Genomic DNA, 20,966 nt, shown 5'->3' on the forward strand with positions numbered 1-20,966 from the left:
ACATGAAGTATGACACAAACAGAGCTAGTGAGCAGTAGACATTGATAGGGACACCTATTTGTGGCAGGGAAATTGTGCCATGAAGAGTGGCTGTAAATGACAGTGCCTTAATACAGAGGGAAAGGGAATGTGTTGAGGAATGGAGTATTAATTTGCCTTTATTCTTAGTGTACCTTTGTGATAAGCCGGAGTTTATGCTTGCTTATGAAAGAACATCTTCTGTATCAGGATCAGTACTTCTATGCAAGTATAACTTTTGTAGGGGTGTGCTTTATCTGTTCATTGTGTGACTGAAATGTTTTAACTAGTCCTTTCAAGTGGCCTTTGGATAGAAAAAAATTAAAGTTTTAAAAGGTTAATAAGTTCATAAATGCTGCTGCAAAGCAGCAGCCAATCTGACTTGACATGGTCTGGGAACAGGTTGCAGAAAAATACATAATCTTTTTTTCCTCGTTGAAATGCTGAGTGTGGAGAATTTATGCACATAAATTGTCCACTTCTATTTGCATGTGTTGCAATATTTTCTGGAATACCATTCTGATGCTCTGTGTCTCTCTCAGTCTGAGTTGTAGGAGGCTTAGAGCATGAAAGTTGGAGTGCGTCCTGTTTGTCTTAACAGGAGATGGGTGGTGGAAGTGGGTTACCATCCACTGAGTTCTGATTGTAAAGAAAGTGTGAAATAGCGAGGTAGCTTCATGGCTTTCCTGTCTCTGTGTGTAATATCTATGTTCTTGCTCAGTTTAGGACTCCTAATCTTTCTGGAAAGACTGTAAGCTGCTTTCTCTCTCTCTCTCTCTCTCTCTCTCTCTCTGTTCCTGCAGGCCCAGCTTCCTTGATCTCCTTGTTGTGCTTTGTGTGCAAATGTCATTTGTGTCAGCATAACTTTCCTACCCATGTGAACTGTACATAATCCACCAGGGTTGTGCCCTTTCACAGTGAATGGGTTTTCTGCCCTTGCATTTCATCCCAGAGCATTTACTGTGGTCAGATACTATTATGAATGACACTGTTCCTTGACCTGATGATAACTGCTGTTCAGCATCAGCAGCATCAGTTGGTGCATGTCATGTACAGTATAACATTAACAAATATAATTACTTGCAGATGTTTATAATCATGTCAGTTATTAGAGGGGGCAAACAAACCTGCAGGTGGGTTTCTGTGATTGCTGGGTGCAATTCAGTGCTATTTTGCGTGTATGAAAGTGGCTAAAGCTTGTTAGTGTAGTGATGAACTTCTCATTCAAATTTCAAATCTGAACTCTGCAGACAGTTCAGAGACACAGGAAACATACAGACTTTTGGCATGAGCTGGTAAAGCCCATGTAGGTAGAACAAAGAAGAATTTTTTTAGTCTGCCTTAATCATATCAGCTTTTGATGTGCAATTGTGCTGTTGCAATGTAACTTCTACCTCCTTTTTAACAAAAAGTGTGAGCAATTGTGTAGGGGAAATGTTTCTTTGAAGTGTTTCCTTTCCCCTTATTTTTAAACAGATAACTCCTCTTCCTCTCTTCCTGAATCTACATTAATCTTGCGTAGCATCGATTGGAATCTATAATAGGAAATGGGTCAGTGGCAGACAAGGGCATTTTCAGAGACTGGATGGCTCATTTCCAGTACGTAGCTCCAGGCTTTGGGGAGCAACATCCTGTTTGAACTTGAAGTGTTAACATTTTTATTTGTAGTCCCTTTAAGGTTAAGGCAACAAAAGATTTTTACAGTCTTCAGTGGAATACATGTGCTTGATAGGTAAATGAACGAAGTGGGTTTGGAGTTCTCGGGTTTCTATCATGACTCCTTGTATCTTGCGTGATAACTACAGGACCATATTTTCATTTTAGTTCTGGTTGCCAGTGCAGTATCTTTTCTTGTGCAGATAGGAGTAACAAAACTTTGCTGCAAACAACATTTGGTGTAATTATAAGCTGATCTTACTGTTTTTATTCTGGCACCTTCTGTGTCTTACATTGTGAAGCTTAGGTTATTTCTGACTTCTGTGAAAACACTTACGGTTTTCTGGTGAAATCTTAAACCTTATTTCACACTTAATAAACTGTGAAATAGATGCCAGGATGTGTCTTTATCTCAGTTAGTACTATATAGGAAAGGAAAGCGTACTTGATAGTGAAACTGCCATATTGAGCATCTTGTGTATCACTGTGTGGGCAGTACATATGTTGATTTTTTGACATGAAACTCAGTAAGAGAAGGATTGGAATTCTTCTACTGTTTCGTTTTGGTAAAAATCAAAATGAGGTAAGAAGAATAAAACCTGATCAACGCAAGAATCAACTTTCTTCTTGCCTGGTGAATCTTAACTGTTAGTTGTAGAAATGTTTATATCACTCGTGTGAGGCAGTTAAAGGTGAGATCTGACACAAATCCTGGTTACATTTCCAGTAGCACTAACTCTTTGTATTTCTTGCTTGTTTTTGCTGTATGCTTGCTAATGTCTTACTTCCAAGTGCAAGGCTGATTGGTTTTGGTTTTTTTTTCTTCCTCCCCCGTCCCCCCTCCCCCCCCGAAGTGTTTTGACCTGATGTCAGAAGCATCTTCAGAGCTAGAGGAAGCGGTTGGCAATGCAGATGAAATTCTCAAAAAGGTTGAGTTGGCTATTTGTGAAGAACTGGATGCTGACTTAAATGTAAGTAAGTTCTGATCATGCCTACTGTGTGGTGGCTTCTATGTATTTTGTACATCTTTAATGTCAGTTTAAAGCTTTCCTTAATATATCAGGTAAGTTTATTTGCTACAAGGCAGCATCTCCTTTTGTGGAAATGTGATAGAAATCTCCCAGACTGCTCCCCAGAGAGAACAGAATGTGTTTTCTAAGCAACAGGCAGAGGACATCTTTGGGTTACAGGAACTTAGCTGTATGTATGACTAGTTTAACTGAGAAAGACTGGGAAAACTGGTTCCTCCCTCTGTGTGCAGAGAGGCTTTATTTGAGCTCTACTGAGTTTTGGTGCTTGTTGAAAATACAGGAATGTAAGTTTATGTTTAAGAGATTGCCTCTCTGCGTGAATGTATATGGATAAATTTACTTTTGCCAGTCTTAAGTTTTTCATCACTTTCATTTTGCCCAGAACAGGTGTTCTAGCCTTCCTGATAATGTTGTTCTATGCTTCTGTTAGCCTTTTCCCCAGTTATTTACCTTTTCTGATAAGCATTTCCTCCATTCTTTTTTGCTGACTCTTGGAGGTACTTGCATTGTCTCTGCAATTAAAGTCCCTGCTGTGCCAGAGAATGGTCATATCAACAAAAGCTGAACCTGTCCTTTGATGTAGCATAATATTAACAGCAAACCGGTAGCTTAGTCTGCTTGTGACTGCTCACTGGTAGAATCAATGACTCTCATTCAGAAGAAGGGTTGCATGCTTTAATGCATCATATCTATTTAACCACTAAAAAAAGAAAGAAATGCTTTCATAGCATGTGGCATATGAAATTGGTCTTCTGCATAGAAGTGCCAATCAGTTGTATTCTATTGAAACTTTTGGATGAACTCTTCCACTTGTTAACTTCCCTTTTAGAATCTCTTTAAGAAGAGAGAAAAATCTGATAAATGATATTTTTTTTTTTTTTTTTTTTACCCCCATTAATAATGAATTTCTCAGTAAAGGTTTTGCATCTCAAATGCTGGTGTGTATGAATGAAGAACAACTTTTAATCTTTAATCTCCCTCTGTGTAATTCAATCCCAGGAGCACGATGAAGCAGAGAAGAGAATCATTATGAGTGCTTACAATAAAGTTATATATAAAGTTTGTCAAGAGCAAAGTATGATCTCTGTCATAGAGAACAGGTACTTGGACAGTGTTGAGGTGAGTTTATGCCTTCTTTATATCTGATGTACAGTAGTAACCCTTTCTGACATAACTCCTTTTTGAAAGGTGTCTTGTTTTATAAGGAAATTCTAGGAGCATATTGGTGATGAGGGATTGGTTGGGTTAAAGCTTGATAGTTGCAGTTGTACATTACCTCAGCTGATGATTAATTTCAGTTAAACACAAAGATGCTTTAAAGAAAACAAAGCAGCAGAAGCTGGAATCTCTGGGTTCACTGCAGATTGGTAGTATTTGTTTTTTCAGAAGTCTGTTAATGTAGTTACAATGAAACACAATAAAAACTGTCTTCTGTGGGGAAATACTGTGAAAAGCTGAGTTCAAATGGGCTTTAGGCAGTTTCTTTAATGCATTGGGCTAAAGCGCATTAAAATAGAACACTTGAACACTTTCTGATCTAATTTATTTTTTCCTTTCCTCCTAGTTCAAAAAACAGGCAGAGGAATGGCTGAATAGAAGACCCAATATTAACAACTTACTGTCAATTAAGAAAAATGTGAAAGCTTTTAAGGCCCAGTTAAGGTGGAAGCTGGTTGAAAAGAACAACTTTGAGGAAGTACGAAAATGTTACAGTGTTTGCATCTGTTGTTTTTCAGACTGGTTTAGAAATGTTATTTTTTTCTACTCCAACTAAGTGGTAACTGTATTAAGAACAGTTTGTGTTTTCTGATCCCAGTTTTGCAGTTAACTGTGGAAGTTTTACAGGCCCTGAGATGAAGCCTGAATGGCTTAAAAAGAAACAAAAAGCATTCAGAACATGGCCACTTTTCTCTTTCAGTCCCCAGTCATGGCACTGTGCTTTTAACTAAGTTCCTCTGGTGATAGCTGCTGTCCACAGCACAGTTTTGTTTGGCTTTTTTTACTGTCCTGGTTGAGGATTGCTTTGTTAATAATGTGTGTACCTCCTCTTTGGTGACAGAAGTCAATGTCTGTTCTAGTTTTCAGGGTTCCCCACTACCCCTTAGGGAAGTCCAAAGAATGTAGATTACTCCAGCTTCAGTGCTGTATGTTTGATCGCACCTTAATTATACTGATGATGCTTAAGGAAAAGAAGAACCTTCCTGTGTCTCTCTGTAAGCATTGTAAAGGGGCAGTAAGCTTCCAAGAGGGATTTAGAATGAGACACACTAAGGAAACTGTTGGGAAAAGGATTCTTGAGTAATGAGCTGACATGAGGAAAATGCCTGCTTATGAGAGGAAAAAAGAGTGAATGAATGATGGAACCTGGCATCCCTGGTAGATGAATGGTGTTGCTGTTGTGATTGTATGTGATCAGTTAATTAAAAAAAAAAAAGCTCTTTGACTTAGGAAACAAGGAAGCAAAGGGCTAGAACATTTGGTCTGTCACATAAATAAAGGGAGCACCTTTCTCAGAGATTAGATTTTAAGAGATTCTCTCTGGCTTCCAGGAAGAAGATTGAGTAAATAGGCATTTGAGAATACGTTAACTCCAAAACTGTGATGTGGAAGCTGTTTTTTAATCCCTATATAGTAGGCTACTGTTTTCTGGTGTAATAGCAAAATGAGACTAACTTTGTTATTCCTAATGCAGTCTGGTGATTACAGTGAGTGTGAAATGACAAGAATAAAAGAGGAAATTGCTGATGTGCGAAATAGGGTTCTTCAGGAAATAGCCAAGGAACAAGAAGAATATGTAAGTAGTAGACTACTTAGGCAACTCAAACCTGTATGAGACACACTTGCATTTCGGTTAGTTTAATGTGTGCTCTGGCTAAAATAAAAAATGTGATTTTCATAGTGTTGAATGTTAAGATGGCCCTTTTTTTTGGTGAAACCTATGGTAGAAAGCATGGAGGCTGATCAGTTTTATCTCTATTTGAATATAGTTTCTTCAGGCCTTCTCTCCATAAGGGGATGAGCTGAGGAAAAAAATGTGAGCAGTAAGTAGTTCCCAACCCAGAAGAGAAGCAGATGAAAGTGTAAGCTCAGTTGCTGAAGAAAGGAACTGTTTCCTTATGACTAGGTTGAAACAGTGCAGGAGACACACTTTCTCTAAGTCCTGTATGTGGAGAGAAGAATCATAAACATTGCCTTGTGAGCAAGTAGAAGGGTGTCATAATTTGTGGTGGCAATATACTTACCTCTGCAGATACAACACTTGTGTGTAATAGTTACCTTGCAGCATTACAGCTGCATGGGATCTGGAAATACATGAGATGCTGGCCTGGTCTGGGTTACTACTTTATTTCTGTCTTCCTCTGCTTACCTGTAGTGAAGTTGTTTTCCTTTGTTTAGGCCTGCTAGAAGCTCTTGTAGAAAAGATTACATGTTTTCTGTGATAGTGCATGAGCTTTTGGGGCCTTAACAATACCCATCCTCAGACATCTAAAAAATCTGATACCTTGGTGGTGTTGAAGGAGGTATAGTTATTGTCAGTGTACATGTGAATGTGCTGGGTATATGTTGCAGGTGTCAGTGTATATTTATATATGTCAGAAACAAGTGACCTGAAGCTGTGGCCTTGTTTCCTTCGTTTAGGAGAAGCTTACATGTTTGGTACAGAAATGGTTCCCTGAGTTACCACTTCTTTATCCAGAAGCAGGAATTCTAAACTATATGGTAAGCAAAAATTGAATGCACTCTCAGTTACTGTCTTGGGCACTATCAAGGCCCTGCATAGTCTCTGTCCATTTGGGGGACAAACATCCTGAGCATTGTCTGTTGTAGTCTTCCTCTTTCTCCCCTTTTGGGAGATGTTCAAGGAATGTATTTCATTAGCTGCCTCATCATGGCCAGCCTCTTGGTAACAGATCCTGTAACTTTTTAACATGTTCCAGCTCTTTTGTTTTGTTAATTTGATTGAGAAAGAGGAGAGGTAGATGAAGCCTCTGAATTTTACCAGCTATTACCCTGGATATTTATGTGTGCATTTGCTTCAGAACTCCAGCGGACTCCTGACATGCAGCCTGGAGCGAGATCTTTTGGATGCTGAGCCCATGAAGGCGCTGAGCACAAAGCGACCATTAGTGTGTTCAGAAATCTGGGGCCAGAAGGTTCTTTTAAAGGTAATGTTGCCACTGGCTTTCAATTGGTGCTGTAGGTGAGGCCTTGGCTTATTAACATGCTGATTGTGAATAACCTCTGCTGTTCCTTTCATGTACCTTTTGTGGGTACAGAATTTCTAAGCACTAACAAGAAAATACAGGAATAGCCTATGACAGTCAGAATTGAGTTTTGTGTCAAGTAAAAGAGGAAGTTATTTGATGGCACCTAACAATATGCATTTCTTTAATTAAAATGGAATAAATGAATGCAATAATGTCACAGGCATTAAGAGTAACAGTTTGGTATCTTTTCTGGTTTTAAGGGCTACTCCGTAGATGTAAGCTCAGAAGCCAAAGTCATAGAAAATGTTGCCAAGTATCACAGAGCTTGGAATCAACAGAAAGAGAGATCTGGATTATTACAACTGTTGTTCCTTCTTTTCTGCAAGGCAAGATTCAAATCGGTGATCTTGATTTTCTGATTTAAGCTGGAAGACTTGCAGTTGGACCTTAAAGCTTTAATATATTTTAAGGTGGAGCATGGAATCAGAAAAAATATTTCTTTTCTGAGTATAGATAAACTGTTTACTTAGTAAACATAATATGCATATTAAACTTCCCAATATACTTGATATTTGAAGCAATTTATTTTTCCTTTTCTTTTTTGTTGTTAAAGTCTGATCCTTTAGTATATTTAATGGTCCCATACTACCCAGGAGCAAGTCTGGGAGCTTTACAGGCTGATACACCTTTAACTTTAGAAGTAAGTAAACTACTTAAACTCAACAGTTTATTTTACATGTTTTTGAACTGAACTCTTCTTGTGCTGTATCTTATGATGCTGATGGTGTTTTACCAGGGTCCATACTTTGGTGGCTGAAGGTTGCAGAGGATAGCTTGACTGGCATTCTTAGCATCTGGTCAGGCAGTAGTTTATAACTTTCTCAAAGAGATTCTGCTTGGATATACTTTTTTCTTTTATTTAAATGAATGCCTTAGCTGTGTTACTAGTATGTTTTAAAAGTACCAGAATTGAACAGGCTCCCTACAGCACCAAGGAGCATCTGGACGACACTCTTAGTGTTAGGTGGTCCTGTGAGGAGCAGGAAGTTGGGCTTGATGATACTTATGGGTCCCTTCCAACTTGAGATAATCTGTGATTCTATGTTCAGGGGCAGGCATTTCTGTATGGAAGTTTTAGACGACTCGTGTGTGTGTGTTTGTAAATCATCCCCCTCTTTCATTCCCCTTTCTTCCCTTTACCTCCTCCCCACACAGTCTATAGGTAGTCTGGATAGTCATCCCTTCTCAAAGAAGCAGTAGAGTCTTTTCTCTAGTTCTCTTTGCTGACTTGAAGTTTCTGTTTGCTGACTTGGACCTACTTGCAAAGATCCAAGTTGCATGTATTTTTGGTGGTGTCATGTCTGCAGCCTTCCTGGCTCTGCAAGTCATGATAGTCTTAATGGGAATTAATCCATACTTCATAAAATGGAATTGGAATGAACTCTGAATGTGTACAAACCTTTTAAAAAAATTAATTCTGGATAAAAACTTATTACTGTATTTAATTTTTCTATCTGTCTTTGCAATAAACACTCAAATGATAAGGAGTCATTAAAAGTGATGAAAGGAGTGGCCAAAGGTCTACACACATTGCATGGAGCTAATATAGTACATGGATCTCTGAATGGAAATAATGTTTTTGCTGTGGATCGAAAACAAGGAATCGTTGGAGACTTTGATTTCACAAAATCAGAGGTAAAAAAAAATCATTTAGTGACTTTTAGTCAGAATTACATATCCAAACAGACAACTGTGTCTGCAGTTTAAAAGATCCCCTGATAAACATTGTGCTTAGCAGTGAGACTCCTGTTTCATACTTTTAGTAAGGTTGAAGTCTTGTTGAAATCTTTTGTAAACACAGTCTAATCTTGGAGGGGAAGAAAGAATTACTGAGTGGGCTCTGGTTAACAGTGGAACAAAAAAGAGAAGTTGCAGTAGTTGTTTGTTGATGTCTTGTATATTTAATGATAATTGGTATCATCAGAGGTGAGAGTAAGCTTGTGTTTGGAGAGGGGCTAGTCAAGCTCAGATGAAGTGTTTGCCTTTCTGTTTGATGGGTAGTGGGGTTCTAGTATGTGTTTTAATCTGTTGTGGTATTTGGTAATTAACAGGATTTTATATGTTGCCTACATATACCTGTATTTATATACAAGTACTTGTGATTTAGTCCTCAGTTTCTGTAGTAAAGAATTTCATAGCTGTTCTTGGAGAATATGTAATATTCTTTAAGAACACAACCTGTTTTCCAACTATTCATCGTGTTTACATAGCAAAGTCTCTAAGAATGGTATCTGTTCTGTAGTCACCTTTTGACTTTCTAAACTGAAGTTGTTTGAGCTAAAACATTTTTATGCCAGGGGTCTGCTTCATGCTTATTTAATTCTTTAAATGGTAATATAATAATATGTCAATAAGCATAATATAGAAGTTTCATTGAGAACCCTTATCTGTGCTTTGGAGATGTATTATCTGTTAATTTCATGAAGTGTCAACTGTTTGGACAGCAGGGTGTGCTTCCCTTGAAATAAATTTCAGTTTTCAAAGTGCTAAAGAGAGGTGCTTAAGAAGTATTTGACAGCTGAGTTTTCTGCAAGGTTGTACTCAGTACAGATGGTGTCATTGTGAATATCACAGGAGCTGAGGAAGACTATCCTTCTCTTTACCCCACTCTACAGGTGTGGGCTGTGCTGAAAAGAGCAGCTCATGTGTGATAGAGCACTGATCGATGGTTCACAGCCCGGATCCAGTTTGTGCCTTCTCTTATAGGGATGCCAGTACTGCTCAGTGCTTGTACTTCCTGCATGATCACAAATGCAGGAGTGGAGCTGGTAACTGATGTGTTTCTGAGTACTTTTGGCAATCTGGAGACTAGTCTTCTCCAGGCTAGCTGCAGCTGGTGCTGGCTGCTGTCAGAGAGTCTAGTCACTCAGTGTCTAGCTTTTTATGTTAACAGTAGATAGTTCTGAAATATGCTGGAAACCAGAAGGGAGGAAGCAGCTAGTTTCAGGTAAAGACCAGAAGGGCAGAGAAGAAAAAATAGGAAGGCTGGCAGAACTGAACTTCAGAACTGAATGCTTTTTAAGATTCATGGGTGGTTTGGTTTTTTCTTTTTTTCCCCCTAATTCAAGAAGTTTTCTAATCTGTGTTTTTTACCACCTTATGAGCTTTAATAGTTCTAGTATGGAGTAAAATCTGCCATCCCTATTCTTCTGTTACAGATATAGATATGTGACATTATCTTTACAGACCACTTTATCAGTAAAGAAGGACTTTACAGTTCAGTCTGAGTCAGCACAGACCTGTGGTAAAGTTGGCTGACAAATGAAAAGGGAGAGAGAAATACATCCGCTTCAGTGTGCGGTCAGTCTTGCTTGAAATCACAGCTACAATTTTTTTTCCCCGTAGGAACAGCGTGCTGCTGCAAACACTATGGTTGTCAGTACCTTGAGCTTAATTTCTCCTGAACTGAAAATGGGACAACCAGCTTCTCCAGCCTCTGACATGTATGCTTATGGCTGCCTTCTGTTCTGGGTATGTGATAGCTTGTGGGGAGTTTCTAGTAATATTATGGAACTGTACAGGCTTATGAAGAACAATAAATGTTGTCTCCAACTCCGGCTTTGAACTATTTTGGCAAAATAAGTGTTCATGTTTTCAACTGAGTAGTAAGTCTGGAACAACTGGGAATTACGATTATGGGCAGAAGACTGCATTTTCTGTAAATATAAATGTAATTTGTATAGTAATATAAATGTGAACAAAAATTATGCTTCTGTTCCTTATGCTGTGGATTGTCAGTGCTTATTGCACTTCCTGTTCATTCCTTGTGAGCCTTTTTTTCTTCTTTTTTTGTGACCTTGCCCCTGAGGAATTACCTAAATCAAAATAGAGGGAAGACGAAGGTAAGGGTGGGACTACCATATGTTTTGTTGCTGGCTGCAGTGCTTAGATAGCTGTTTTGTTTCTTAGTGCATGTTATGCCAGGGTGGAGAAAGCAATCTACTTTCCTGTGTTAGCTGGTATGTTGTATAATATCTCCTCCATATCTTTTTTGTCTTCTGGCACTGTATTGCTGCCTCCCCAACTCAGGGTGTCAGTACCATGTGTTGTGAATAGGAAAGCTTCCAATATCCCAGACTTGAAAAGCCATAAGTTGCCCAGCAGGTGCTGATGTTCCCAGGCAGTGATTTTTGCATGAGCACTTGGTATATTGGAACTGGTTCACTGAGTGAGTACCAGTTGGAGCTCCAGGTTCATGGGGGTCTTCCTGGGAAATGTTGGCAGTTCCATCAGCTCCACAGTGATGGCTTCAGTAATCACTTCTGTGCTCTAGCATCTTAAAAGCACTTCCTGACAGAGATGTAAACTGCAAGTTGGTAGCCACTGCCAGGTACCTGTGCTGACAAGACGAAGCTGGTTCGTGTAAAAGTCGCTCTTCATTAGGTTTTATTCCTGATTTAGGAAGCAGTTGCTTATAATTAAATATTTTTTGAAATGAAATGGATAAACTAAAGCGTAGCTTAGTATCATAGATGTTTATAATTTATTAATGTGGTAAGGTTTAGTTAGACAATTTCAGAACTATTCGGATTTTCATCTGCTCTAAAAAAAAGTTTTTTACAAGTAGAAGTGTGTAAAAAAGAAATGAAGTTTTACAAATGGCTGGTTCCTTTTGAAGAGAATATTTGGGATGCCGCACCATTGTCATTATTCTGAAACCTCATCCCAAGTTTGCCAGCTGAATTTCAGATTAATCCACATGTAACTAATCTTCAGCTCAGACTTGTCATTGATGTCATTTGATGGAAGATTCTAGCTCAGGTGTTAGTATTATGTTCAACAGTTGCCAGTGTCATGTTGTGCATCTGAAATTGTATTCTCTCTCATTATACAGCAGTGCTGCTTCTAAAATGGAGATGGTGGTTTTCAGAATTCTCTGCTGATCTGTGTCACAAGAGCCCAGCACTGACTAAACACATGCTTCCTTTTGCTGTCTATGTAATTGTTCAGAATAGAGGAATTTTCAGCTTAACCTGCAGGCAGGGTTTTGAAAAGTGCTGTGCTCTGGCATGGTTCTTAGCAATAGTAAGCACTGGGGAAATCTTGCTTTGTTGATGGGTACAGGGTTCACATTTGTCTGTTAGAGTGCACTTACCCCGTAGCATTTCTTAAAGAGGATTATATAATTCATCCAGCTTGAGCATGGAATTTGAGTCATGTTTTTAAAAGTCTATTTCTTTTGACCTCTAAAAGTTTCTTCTGAAACTGTTTTCCCCTTGTTTCTGTGTAAGGTGAACTTGATCTCCTTGTATGTTTTACTCTACTGTTAAATTAAGACAAAAGCCTTTTCCTGCCATTTTCCTGTAACAATCCATTGTCACTTGAAACCTGGAATCTCCTCGAGTGATGTTTGGTTTTGTTAAACTAACTGGGGAAAAAACCCCACCAGAGTTATGCCTTATGTATCTTTTCATTTACAGCTCTGCGTTCAAAACCAGGAGTTTGGGATAAAAGAAGATGGAACACCTGAGTTGGAAGTGGTTTTCATGGTATGTTAGTTGTCAGATGAGGAAGATTAGACTGCTCTTGTTCAGAGGTGGTTAATAGTTTTTAAAAAGTCAAACATTTAATTTTAAGTGCTGGGTTGAGAAAATACTCTTAATGGACTGTCTGGATAATTCAAAATAGCATGCACAAATAAAATGATGTTTGGGAAGATAGAAAACCCCAAAGATTTCTTAATACTGACCTCTGACCTCATGAGGAACAGCTTCTTTGCAGATAACTATTAAATGAATGACACCAAGTTACAGGCTTCGGGAATAAGTGATTATGATTCAGCCTCAAAGGAGGTATTTCAATTAGGAACCTATCTTTTCTGAAGTCGGGGAAGTTGTCTTTGTTCACCTGTCTTTGACATAGTGGTTGCACAATGCTTGAGCATTAATAAACCAGCCACATTTCACTTTGATCACATAAATGCAGTTGTAAAAGTGTATCGATTCTTCTTCAGTTTGGTTTTGGTTTTGTGGTGTTGGGGTTTTTTTGTTTGTTAAACTTCCCTGTGCTTCTGAAACAAATGCACAGGTCTAAGTGGACTCTGCATGATAGGAATTTGTGTTGCTTCGTTCATTCTTTCTATTCTCAAATGCTCTCCATCTGTTGTATGCCAGCTACTGTTGTCACCTTCAACTCTGTTTTCAGTCCCTTTTTTGAAGGTTATCCTTGCCCACTGTCTCAGTGAGTCTTTGAGAATAATGAGGAGAGCTTGTGTGTCTTCATGTTTCCCAGCTTGGGTCTCCAACTTTCAAGTTGGTTCTTCACTTACCTATCTCTTGGATGTTAAGCAAATAATTTCATGGCCTTCTCTCTGCGTGTCTTAGTTACCTGAGCACTCGTTTTTCCTTGGGTTTATTTTCTTGTGTAACTCTCCCATAAGCTTTCAGCCTTCTGGCCAGGAGTTAAAACCTTTTTTCTTGCCTGCTTTCAACCTCTTCTGCCTTTGCTACAGACAATTCCTTTTCCTCCTTACAAAAGTTGGAATAACAAAAGACATGCCACCATGTCTAGTTTAAAGACATACACTGGGAGGTTTATGGACCTTTTTGAAATCATTAGCTTTTGTAGACTAGTTTCCACTTCATACTTTTTACTGTACTTCTGCTGTCTAGTTACTGACTGCTTTGTTCTTGTCCTCTATCTCTCCCATCTCCCTTGAGAGGATTGCCCTTGGTTTTGGTTTTTTTTTTTTTTTTTTAAAATCTGTATGGACTACTTCTCATATGCTTATTCTGTTGATCTTACTTTAAATGAGAGCTGACTGCTTTATCTAGATCTGAGAAGGCCATGAAACTCCTTAAATTAAGCCTTACACTCTTACTAAATAACCTGCAAGCAGGTGGCTGTTTAGCTTTTAAGTGAAACCTTAGGTTATGGTTAGAATTTTCTAAGGAACACAGAGAAGTTTTAGAGGTTAATCCCATATTTTCCAGAAAAGTAGAAAAATGCTTTAAATGGAAAAGTAGAAAACAAAGCAGTGGAATTGCTGTTGGTCACATAAGTTCAGGTTGTTGTGTCAAGGGAAAAAGAAACCCAAATAATAAATCCCTCTTTATTGGTTATGCTTGTGTAATAATGATTTGCCTGGTTTGCAGAGGTAACTGTTGAAGCATGGGGCTAAATTACTTAAGCTGTATTCATTATGAGCATAATGTGTCCTGCTTAACTGTATTTAGTTTAAGAAAGTGTCATGATACAGTACAGACTAACACAGCTGTAGGGGTTCCAGTGTCCCGACAGGGTAGCTTGTGTATTACTGCATAACACAGTACTGTAAATATGTTGTTTTATTAGATGACTATTATCCTCTACAGTATGTCTTGTAATAACTTCTTTTCAGCAGTGTTCTCCAGAGATGAAAGCATTACTGATAAAGCACAGGACTGTCTACTAAATCCCTCTGCAAAATCATTTCCAGTGTGACACTACCATGGAAAATAAAATAATAAAACACGCAGCATTTGAGCAGGGAGGTGATCCTCTGAATAGTGTTTCTTGTTGCTCATTATATAGTTGCTTGGTTTCTTAATTAAGTACTTCATGATTCACCACTAGGGCTGACTAGGGGATTTTAAATACATTTCACAAAACTTGTGTAGAACTGTCTGTCCAGTGCATCATTCAGGATAATGCACAGTAATCCTTAGATACTGAAACCTCTCACTTTCTCTCAAGCATAAGGAAAACTTAATTGTTCAAGGAAGTAGAAAAGATTTCTTGGGACATTAAAACTAGGAGTCGGCTCACTCCTTTTTCCATAAAATTTCTGCTATGATAATGTTCTACAAATAAGGTCTGAAGTATGCAAATGAAAGCTTAAATGGCCAGTTTCAGGGTATTATACTTCTGTGTTCTCCTTTAGTAGGTATCTTCTGAAGTTTAAAGAGCTGCTTTATCTCAAGGACAATTAATGAATTTAGCCATTATTGTTCTTTGCAGAGATTAATTAAGTTTACAGCTTTTAATAAGAGCAAGTTTCTTTGACTTTTTTTCCCCTGATGAAAAGAAGCAGTGTTTAATTTTGCCCTTGTCAGGTGATACAATCATAATCAGTATATCATTGTTGGCAGTTAAGGATTCATCCTGGTGTGTGTGCTCGCACGTATACCAGCTACCAAAGTTTGCTGAAAGCAGTCTGTGCTGCCTGCTGTGCACAGGAACATACACGAGAGTTTTACTAAGAAATGTAATACTAGTAAATATCTTTCAGCTGTTTCTTGAGAAATCTTCTAGACCCCAGGCTGTTAATCCTTGTCCCAGTTCTTGGGGAAAATCTGTTTTGCTTTTAAGTGCTTTATCTATAATCAGCTTATTCAGAATTAATCTCCGTGCCCATCTGCAGGCTCTTGACAGGCTGGTAATTTCCCTTCCATATCAGCCTCCTGCCCAGAGGAATAGCACAATTGCAACTAGTAAAATTTCTGTCGTTTCCAGCAAGTGTAAAATTGCCATAGGAAAATAACAGTAAGCTTTGAAACGGGTATTAATGTAAGGTAACTGTTGAGGAAAGCAGAGTCTAGAGATAAGATCTCGTAGCCACTTGTTTAGCTGTGCCAAGCTTCAGTGTTCAGTGCATTTCAGCATCCAGTTTTGTGTATTTAGGGGAGAAAAAAAAAGTAAATAAGAGCAACACAGTGAAATGGAGTAAGCATGATGAAATGTTGTCCTATGGCAGTGTTCCTTGTAGAATCATGTTTCAAGTTTCCCTTGTGAGAGAAAATGGTGTGAAGGGGATATTGGTTGTTGACAGGCATTTGATAGTATCATGAAATGCAAATGTACAAGTACAAAGTTTTTCAAGCTTTTCAAATGCCCAGACTTTTCTTCAGTTTAAATTTTGTAGAGGAAGGGTGTAGTCTTGGTTCGCTCCTCAGTTTCATCGCGCATGTTTGGATCTTCTTTGCTAGAGGTTTTTCTTCAAGCGTTTAAAGTATTTTATAAGTATTTAACAATCCTTTATGCCTGTAAGATCAACAGTTTTCAAATCTTACCTTTTCACCCAGACTTCACATTATTTGGGAAGTGGCTAATTCTCCAAAGTCACTCTGATAATTAAAGGAAGAGTTGGAAACAGTCAGTGTGTTTCTTTCAAGTTTTTGACTACTTGTGTACATTCCTTTGCATAACAATGATTCCTCCATCTGGGTGAAACAGGGATAGGTGAGGTGTACAGGCATCTTGTGCTTTATTGACCCTGGTCAGAGGTGTTACTGGCTTGGAGACTGTGTACAAGCAAGCCTTTTTATGGAAAGATTCTGTTCCCATGAGTTTTGGTAATCAAGATCTCTAGAGCAGCCTTGGGGATTGTCTTTCTTGCAGTCCCCTTGTCCAAATCCAGAGTGTGCTCTTCCTCCCTCAACAGCTGATGTTTATACGTATGGGTAGCAGCTGTGTTATGTTTTATGTATGGAGTCTGGCACTGTTAATGTGCTAAGCATATAGGTACATAATCCCTTCTGATAAATCCAAAGAGCCTGTATGTAAGTGATGGGTTAATAGCAGGACAGCTACTGTTGACTTATAGCCCATTACTTTAGTTTATTTTACGTTAGTTTACTTTTTTTTGTGTGGTCTTGAAGAGAGAGAAAGCAATATGGCAGAAGTTAAAAAATGAAGTTGTAGAAGGGGAACAGTACCTGTTTTGTTCCTTCTCAGTTACAAGACAAACTTCAGTATTTTTCTGATTTATATTGGTTCAGTCCATTGGTATTTTAAAATGTAGTAACTCATGCTCTTCTGTTAAATCTCTTGCCACCAGGTTGACAGACCTGGTGCTGAACACTGGCTTTTATTATGTTGTTAATGAGCACTATGACTGTCAAGTGTTGCTGACCACTTGGAATGCTATGGTACAACCTTTTGTAAGGGCTTTTGGTCCTAAGAACTTAGAAGATGTGTTCATCAAATACTTGGTTGTTATTTGTAATTAAGTTTGTTTTGCTTACTGATTGAATCCTTCTCTCTCTCTTGCTTGTAGGATGATAAAGTTAAATCTCTGCTCCTGAATTTGCTCTGCTGTAACAGACTGACAGCTGAGCAGGTGCTGAGGGATGATTGCTTCCTTGTAGTTGATGAGATTGCAGTTTCACCACAAGCAGGTGAAGAGCATGAGCCACATGAAGAGCATGATTCTGAGAAGACAAATAAAAAAAAGAAGTGATTAACTGAGGAGAGTGGAGCAAACCCTACTGAATAGATGAGGAACTTTGCCATCAGGTGCTTGATTGAGACTTCTGGTTTTGTTTGGTTTTGAAATCATTGTCCTCATCTGAAAATATAAAATGCTTGGTAGATGCAGTCATGTTTTGTGATTATACAATCTTCACTGCGTTTTCTTTTGTTCTAAATAAGTGTTCAGGGGTGTAAGTATGGTGTTACCGATTCGTATTCTTAGTACTCAGCCTTTTTCTTTGTTAGGCTAGGCTTTAAATTTACAGAGAATAGTCGCATTAGATGCCAGAGATCTTGAAGATGAAGCTTTAGTAGTCTTCCTGCTGTGATTCCAGATAACATGTTTATCCTAAAGGTGCTCTAGGGAATTATCTGTTTGCTGGAAGTTTTTTATTATTGCATGGATAAGTTGTTCCTACAGCAACTGCCTTCAGTATTTAAGGAGAAAAAGAAAGTACTGCTCTGACAACTGGTAGAGGAAATGATGAGCAGCCTGCTTCTTTTCTGTCTTTCTGCATTTGTAAAATGCAGTTGGCTTTCTACAGAGCAGGCATCATCGTAGTTGTTCCTTTGCAATGCTGCTGCCACCCAAAATGCTATACACATACCTTCGCAAAAACTACTGCTTATTTGCTCTACGTAAGTGTGTGTGTATATTATATGGACTTAAATGTTGTTTGCAATAGCTGTAAAGGTGTGATTTTTCATGAGCAGGTTTGTTTGCCTGCAACACTTTGCTGTTAATGTTACCATTGAAAGAGTTTTGTCATCTCTTTATTTTACAGGAAATTGTTTTTCTTTGTGAAGGTTTTCATTTCTTCTCAGAAACGAACAGGTCAAAATGTTCAGAGTTGCTGTAGCAGTCTGTTTAGCCTCTGGGTGTTGCTCTTGGACAGCACTGTTTGCATACTAGTATTTTGTAGAGGAGTGTTTGAAGCTGCATGTTGTCAGGTGAAGACTGCAGAAATGCAGTATGTAATGAGCAAGAAGCAGCACCAGGGGAATTGAGGAGCCCTCAGCTACAATAATACAGTCCAGAGTGGATAGAAGATACCACCTTGGCAGGTCCACCTCTGATAGTAGACTTGGTTTTCTACCCTTAAATCAGTTAGGTTTTTTATATGGAACAGCATTTAGGATGTGTCATCCTTTTTTCATTGAATGATAATGATTTTTTTTAATTTCTGTAATAACCAATGCTAGCATAACCTTTGTTAAAAGTATTTTTTAATGTGGAATTTTTGGTTAGTGCGATAAATGTTTTCATTACAGAAATCACAGAAGAAAAGCAGCTTGGGTTTGTCAATGAAAAGAAACAGTTTAGCAATTTTGAGATGTTTTCTAAATAAATTAAAAGACTAGCTTTGGTTTTAATGAATGTTAAACACTGAATACAGGTTAGAAGACTAACCTGACGGTTTGTGTCCTGTTGTGTCATATATATTAGAATAAATTTTTGCCCAGTTTTCCTGCAACTGAAAGTGTACTTCTTAAATCCCCAAATTGGTAACATTCTTGGTTTTCTGAAACCAGAAGTCTGTGTATGCTTGACTTAAAAACTGGCAGTCTCTTCAAAATCTCTTCAACCTTAAGGAACACAATTTTACATGTGGAACCCAGCAATGAAACTTCTGAAAACTTTTGGTACCTGTGAGTGTCAGGGTACAAGACAGCCTTTCCATTGGAATTAAATATTGATTACAGTCTTAGTGTAACCAGTTCTGTTTGTACTTCAATTTTTTCTATGGTAGTTTTGTAGTTCTGGTTTTGGTTTTGTTGCCTACTTGCCAGAGGCCTTAAGAAAATAGGTTGGTTCTGGGTCATGTTGCACAGCTATCCTGCCAAAGCTGAAGTCTAAGTCCTCTATGCGTAGCTTCAGCTTCTCTTTCTGACCAGCTTCTTGAGAGCTTTTCTTCTGTTCCAAGTCCTCACTCTGGTTATAAGGGTTCTCTGTTACTCTCAAGGGCAGTCTGTGGTGGTATTACTGGAATCTGAAAATCTGTGAAATGGAAGTTCTTAATACGGTTGCCTTATGTACCCTGTGGTGGGTTAAGCTGCTGCCTGCTTTCTCACCTTGCTCTGCCAAGGCAGGAGTAGAGCACACACAGGAGCAAAACTTTAAGGAGACTGTAAGAGTTATGTACCCAGTAGATAGTCTTTTCAGTGTGCTGAGGTTCAGTGGAAGGATTTTAAGTGGTAATTAGCACACTTCAAATTTTTATGCTGTTTACATCAACTGTGATTGGTAAATTGCAAGCTGTGCAAGTCCTACAAGCTGAAACACTGAACAAACATGCAAAAAGCCTTGTGCCGTGTAAGTCACATACAGTGTAAATGTGTAGAGCCACCACAACTCAGAGGGTTTCTTTGTGTACATGCATCTCACATTCATTTTACAGGTTTGACTGTCTACCTCAGGAGAAAACCCAGGAGAATAACGTGGAGAATTCCTTTGGAGCAAATTGAAGATGCTTTGGTCATTATAGAATCATTGAATGGTTTGGGTTGGAAGGGACCTTAGAGATCATCTAGTTCTAACCCCTCTGCCATGGACAGGGACAACTTCCACCAAATCTAAGTCCCATCCAGCCTGGCCTTGAGCACTGCCAGGGATGGGGCAGACACAACTTCTCTGGGCAACCTGTGCCAGTGCCTCATCACCCTCATAGTAAAGATTTTTCTCCTTATGGTCCAGCTGCTGTGATGGAAGCTGGGTGAATACTCCAAAGTAAAAGTCTGTTGACCTCAGTATCAGGAGGTGCAGGTGGAGGCTGCTGGAATTGGAAGTGGTTTTATTTGAAAAACCTTCCTCCCCCATCTAGGACTTTGTTTAAAGTTCAAGTCGGCTGTTGGGAAATGCAGATCTGTTCCACAACAACTTTTCTTCCTTGTCCTAATTTAAGGTAACCATAGAAATGATGATTCCACAAAAGCAATGACAACCTCTTTTGAAGGCTGTTTTTAGCCAGTGTTCATGTTGCAGGTGAGCAGTTGTCAGAAGCTCATCAATCTGCTTGTAATTTTTATCCTCTGTTCTTGCCAACAGGAGGTGGAGCTGTTGTTCGTTTGTTCTTCCTGCTGTCACCTTTCCTCTGTAAAGTCGTTTTTATTTTCCTGTTTTAATTTTTTTAACCTAGTTGGAACCTTTTGTTTGTCTGGTTTGAACTTCACTGGCTCAGAGATTGGCTACTGTGGCTACCTGTTTTCTCTGCACGTTTGTGTCAGGTTGTTTTTTGGTGAAATGAGCAATTCTTGTATGTTGAGTTTTGTAGTGTCTGGGTACGCTTCCAAGTTATCATAGAATGATTTGGGTTGGAAAGGACCTTTAAAAGTTATCTAGTCCAGCCCTCCTGCAACGAGCTCCTGGGTGACCTGTTGAAGTGTTTCACCACACTCATTATAAAAAACGTCGTCTTTATATCTAGTCTGTATTTTGCTGCTTAATGCCTTATATTATCTCCGCAAACATCAGTATTGTAGAATGGCTTGGTGTTGATGTTCTCTTGGAGACTTACTTCATGGTGCCATTTGCAATAATGTGACTGCTAATGTGCATGAGCTGTGAGGCTGATCATTTGGGTATGCTGTAGTGATTTGTCACAGAGCAGCCTTTTTTCCTTCAGCTTAATAATAGACTTCCAGCCGCGTCTGGATGTGTGCCGCATCTTGTCCCACTATTTTATTAGGGAAGCAGCTAATCTTTAAAGATAGGATCAAAACCCCTGCTCTTATTTATAGTTGTCTTCTCCCACTGCTGGAGACAGAAATGGTGTGGGGAAATTGGAGAGATAACTGGGTACCAGTGACTTAGTTTTTGAACACC

At 38.7% G+C, this 20,966-nt stretch overlaps 1 protein-coding gene across 1 annotated transcript in view; it reads left to right on the top strand.

The window, feature by feature from the left end:
• Window positions 1-17,161, top strand: part of STK31 (serine/threonine kinase 31) — a 32,922-nt gene extending 15,761 nt beyond the window's left edge. Inside the window, exons 12-23 of the mRNA XM_010018861.1 lie at window positions 2,529-2,645; window positions 3,705-3,824; window positions 4,270-4,401; window positions 5,398-5,499; window positions 6,345-6,425; window positions 6,746-6,871; window positions 7,174-7,299; window positions 7,527-7,613; window positions 8,459-8,608; window positions 10,319-10,444; window positions 12,394-12,462; window positions 16,950-17,161. Coding sequence (XP_010017163.1) covers window positions 2,529-2,645; window positions 3,705-3,824; window positions 4,270-4,401; window positions 5,398-5,499; window positions 6,345-6,425; window positions 6,746-6,871; window positions 7,174-7,299; window positions 7,527-7,613; window positions 8,459-8,608; window positions 10,319-10,444; window positions 12,394-12,462; window positions 16,950-17,132 — 1,419 coding nt within the window. The 3' untranslated portion in view covers window positions 17,133-17,161. The remainder of the gene's footprint in view (window positions 1-2,528; window positions 2,646-3,704; window positions 3,825-4,269; window positions 4,402-5,397; window positions 5,500-6,344; window positions 6,426-6,745; window positions 6,872-7,173; window positions 7,300-7,526; window positions 7,614-8,458; window positions 8,609-10,318; window positions 10,445-12,393; window positions 12,463-16,949) is intronic.
• The last annotated feature ends 3,805 nt before the right edge of the window (window positions 17,162-20,966 follow it).

The sequence above is a fragment of the Nestor notabilis genome, unplaced genomic scaffold (assembly GCF_000696875.1).
Source record: "Nestor notabilis isolate BGI_N333 unplaced genomic scaffold, ASM69687v1 scaffold897, whole genome shotgun sequence".
NCBI lineage: Eukaryota > Metazoa > Chordata > Aves > Psittaciformes > Psittacidae > Nestor > Nestor notabilis.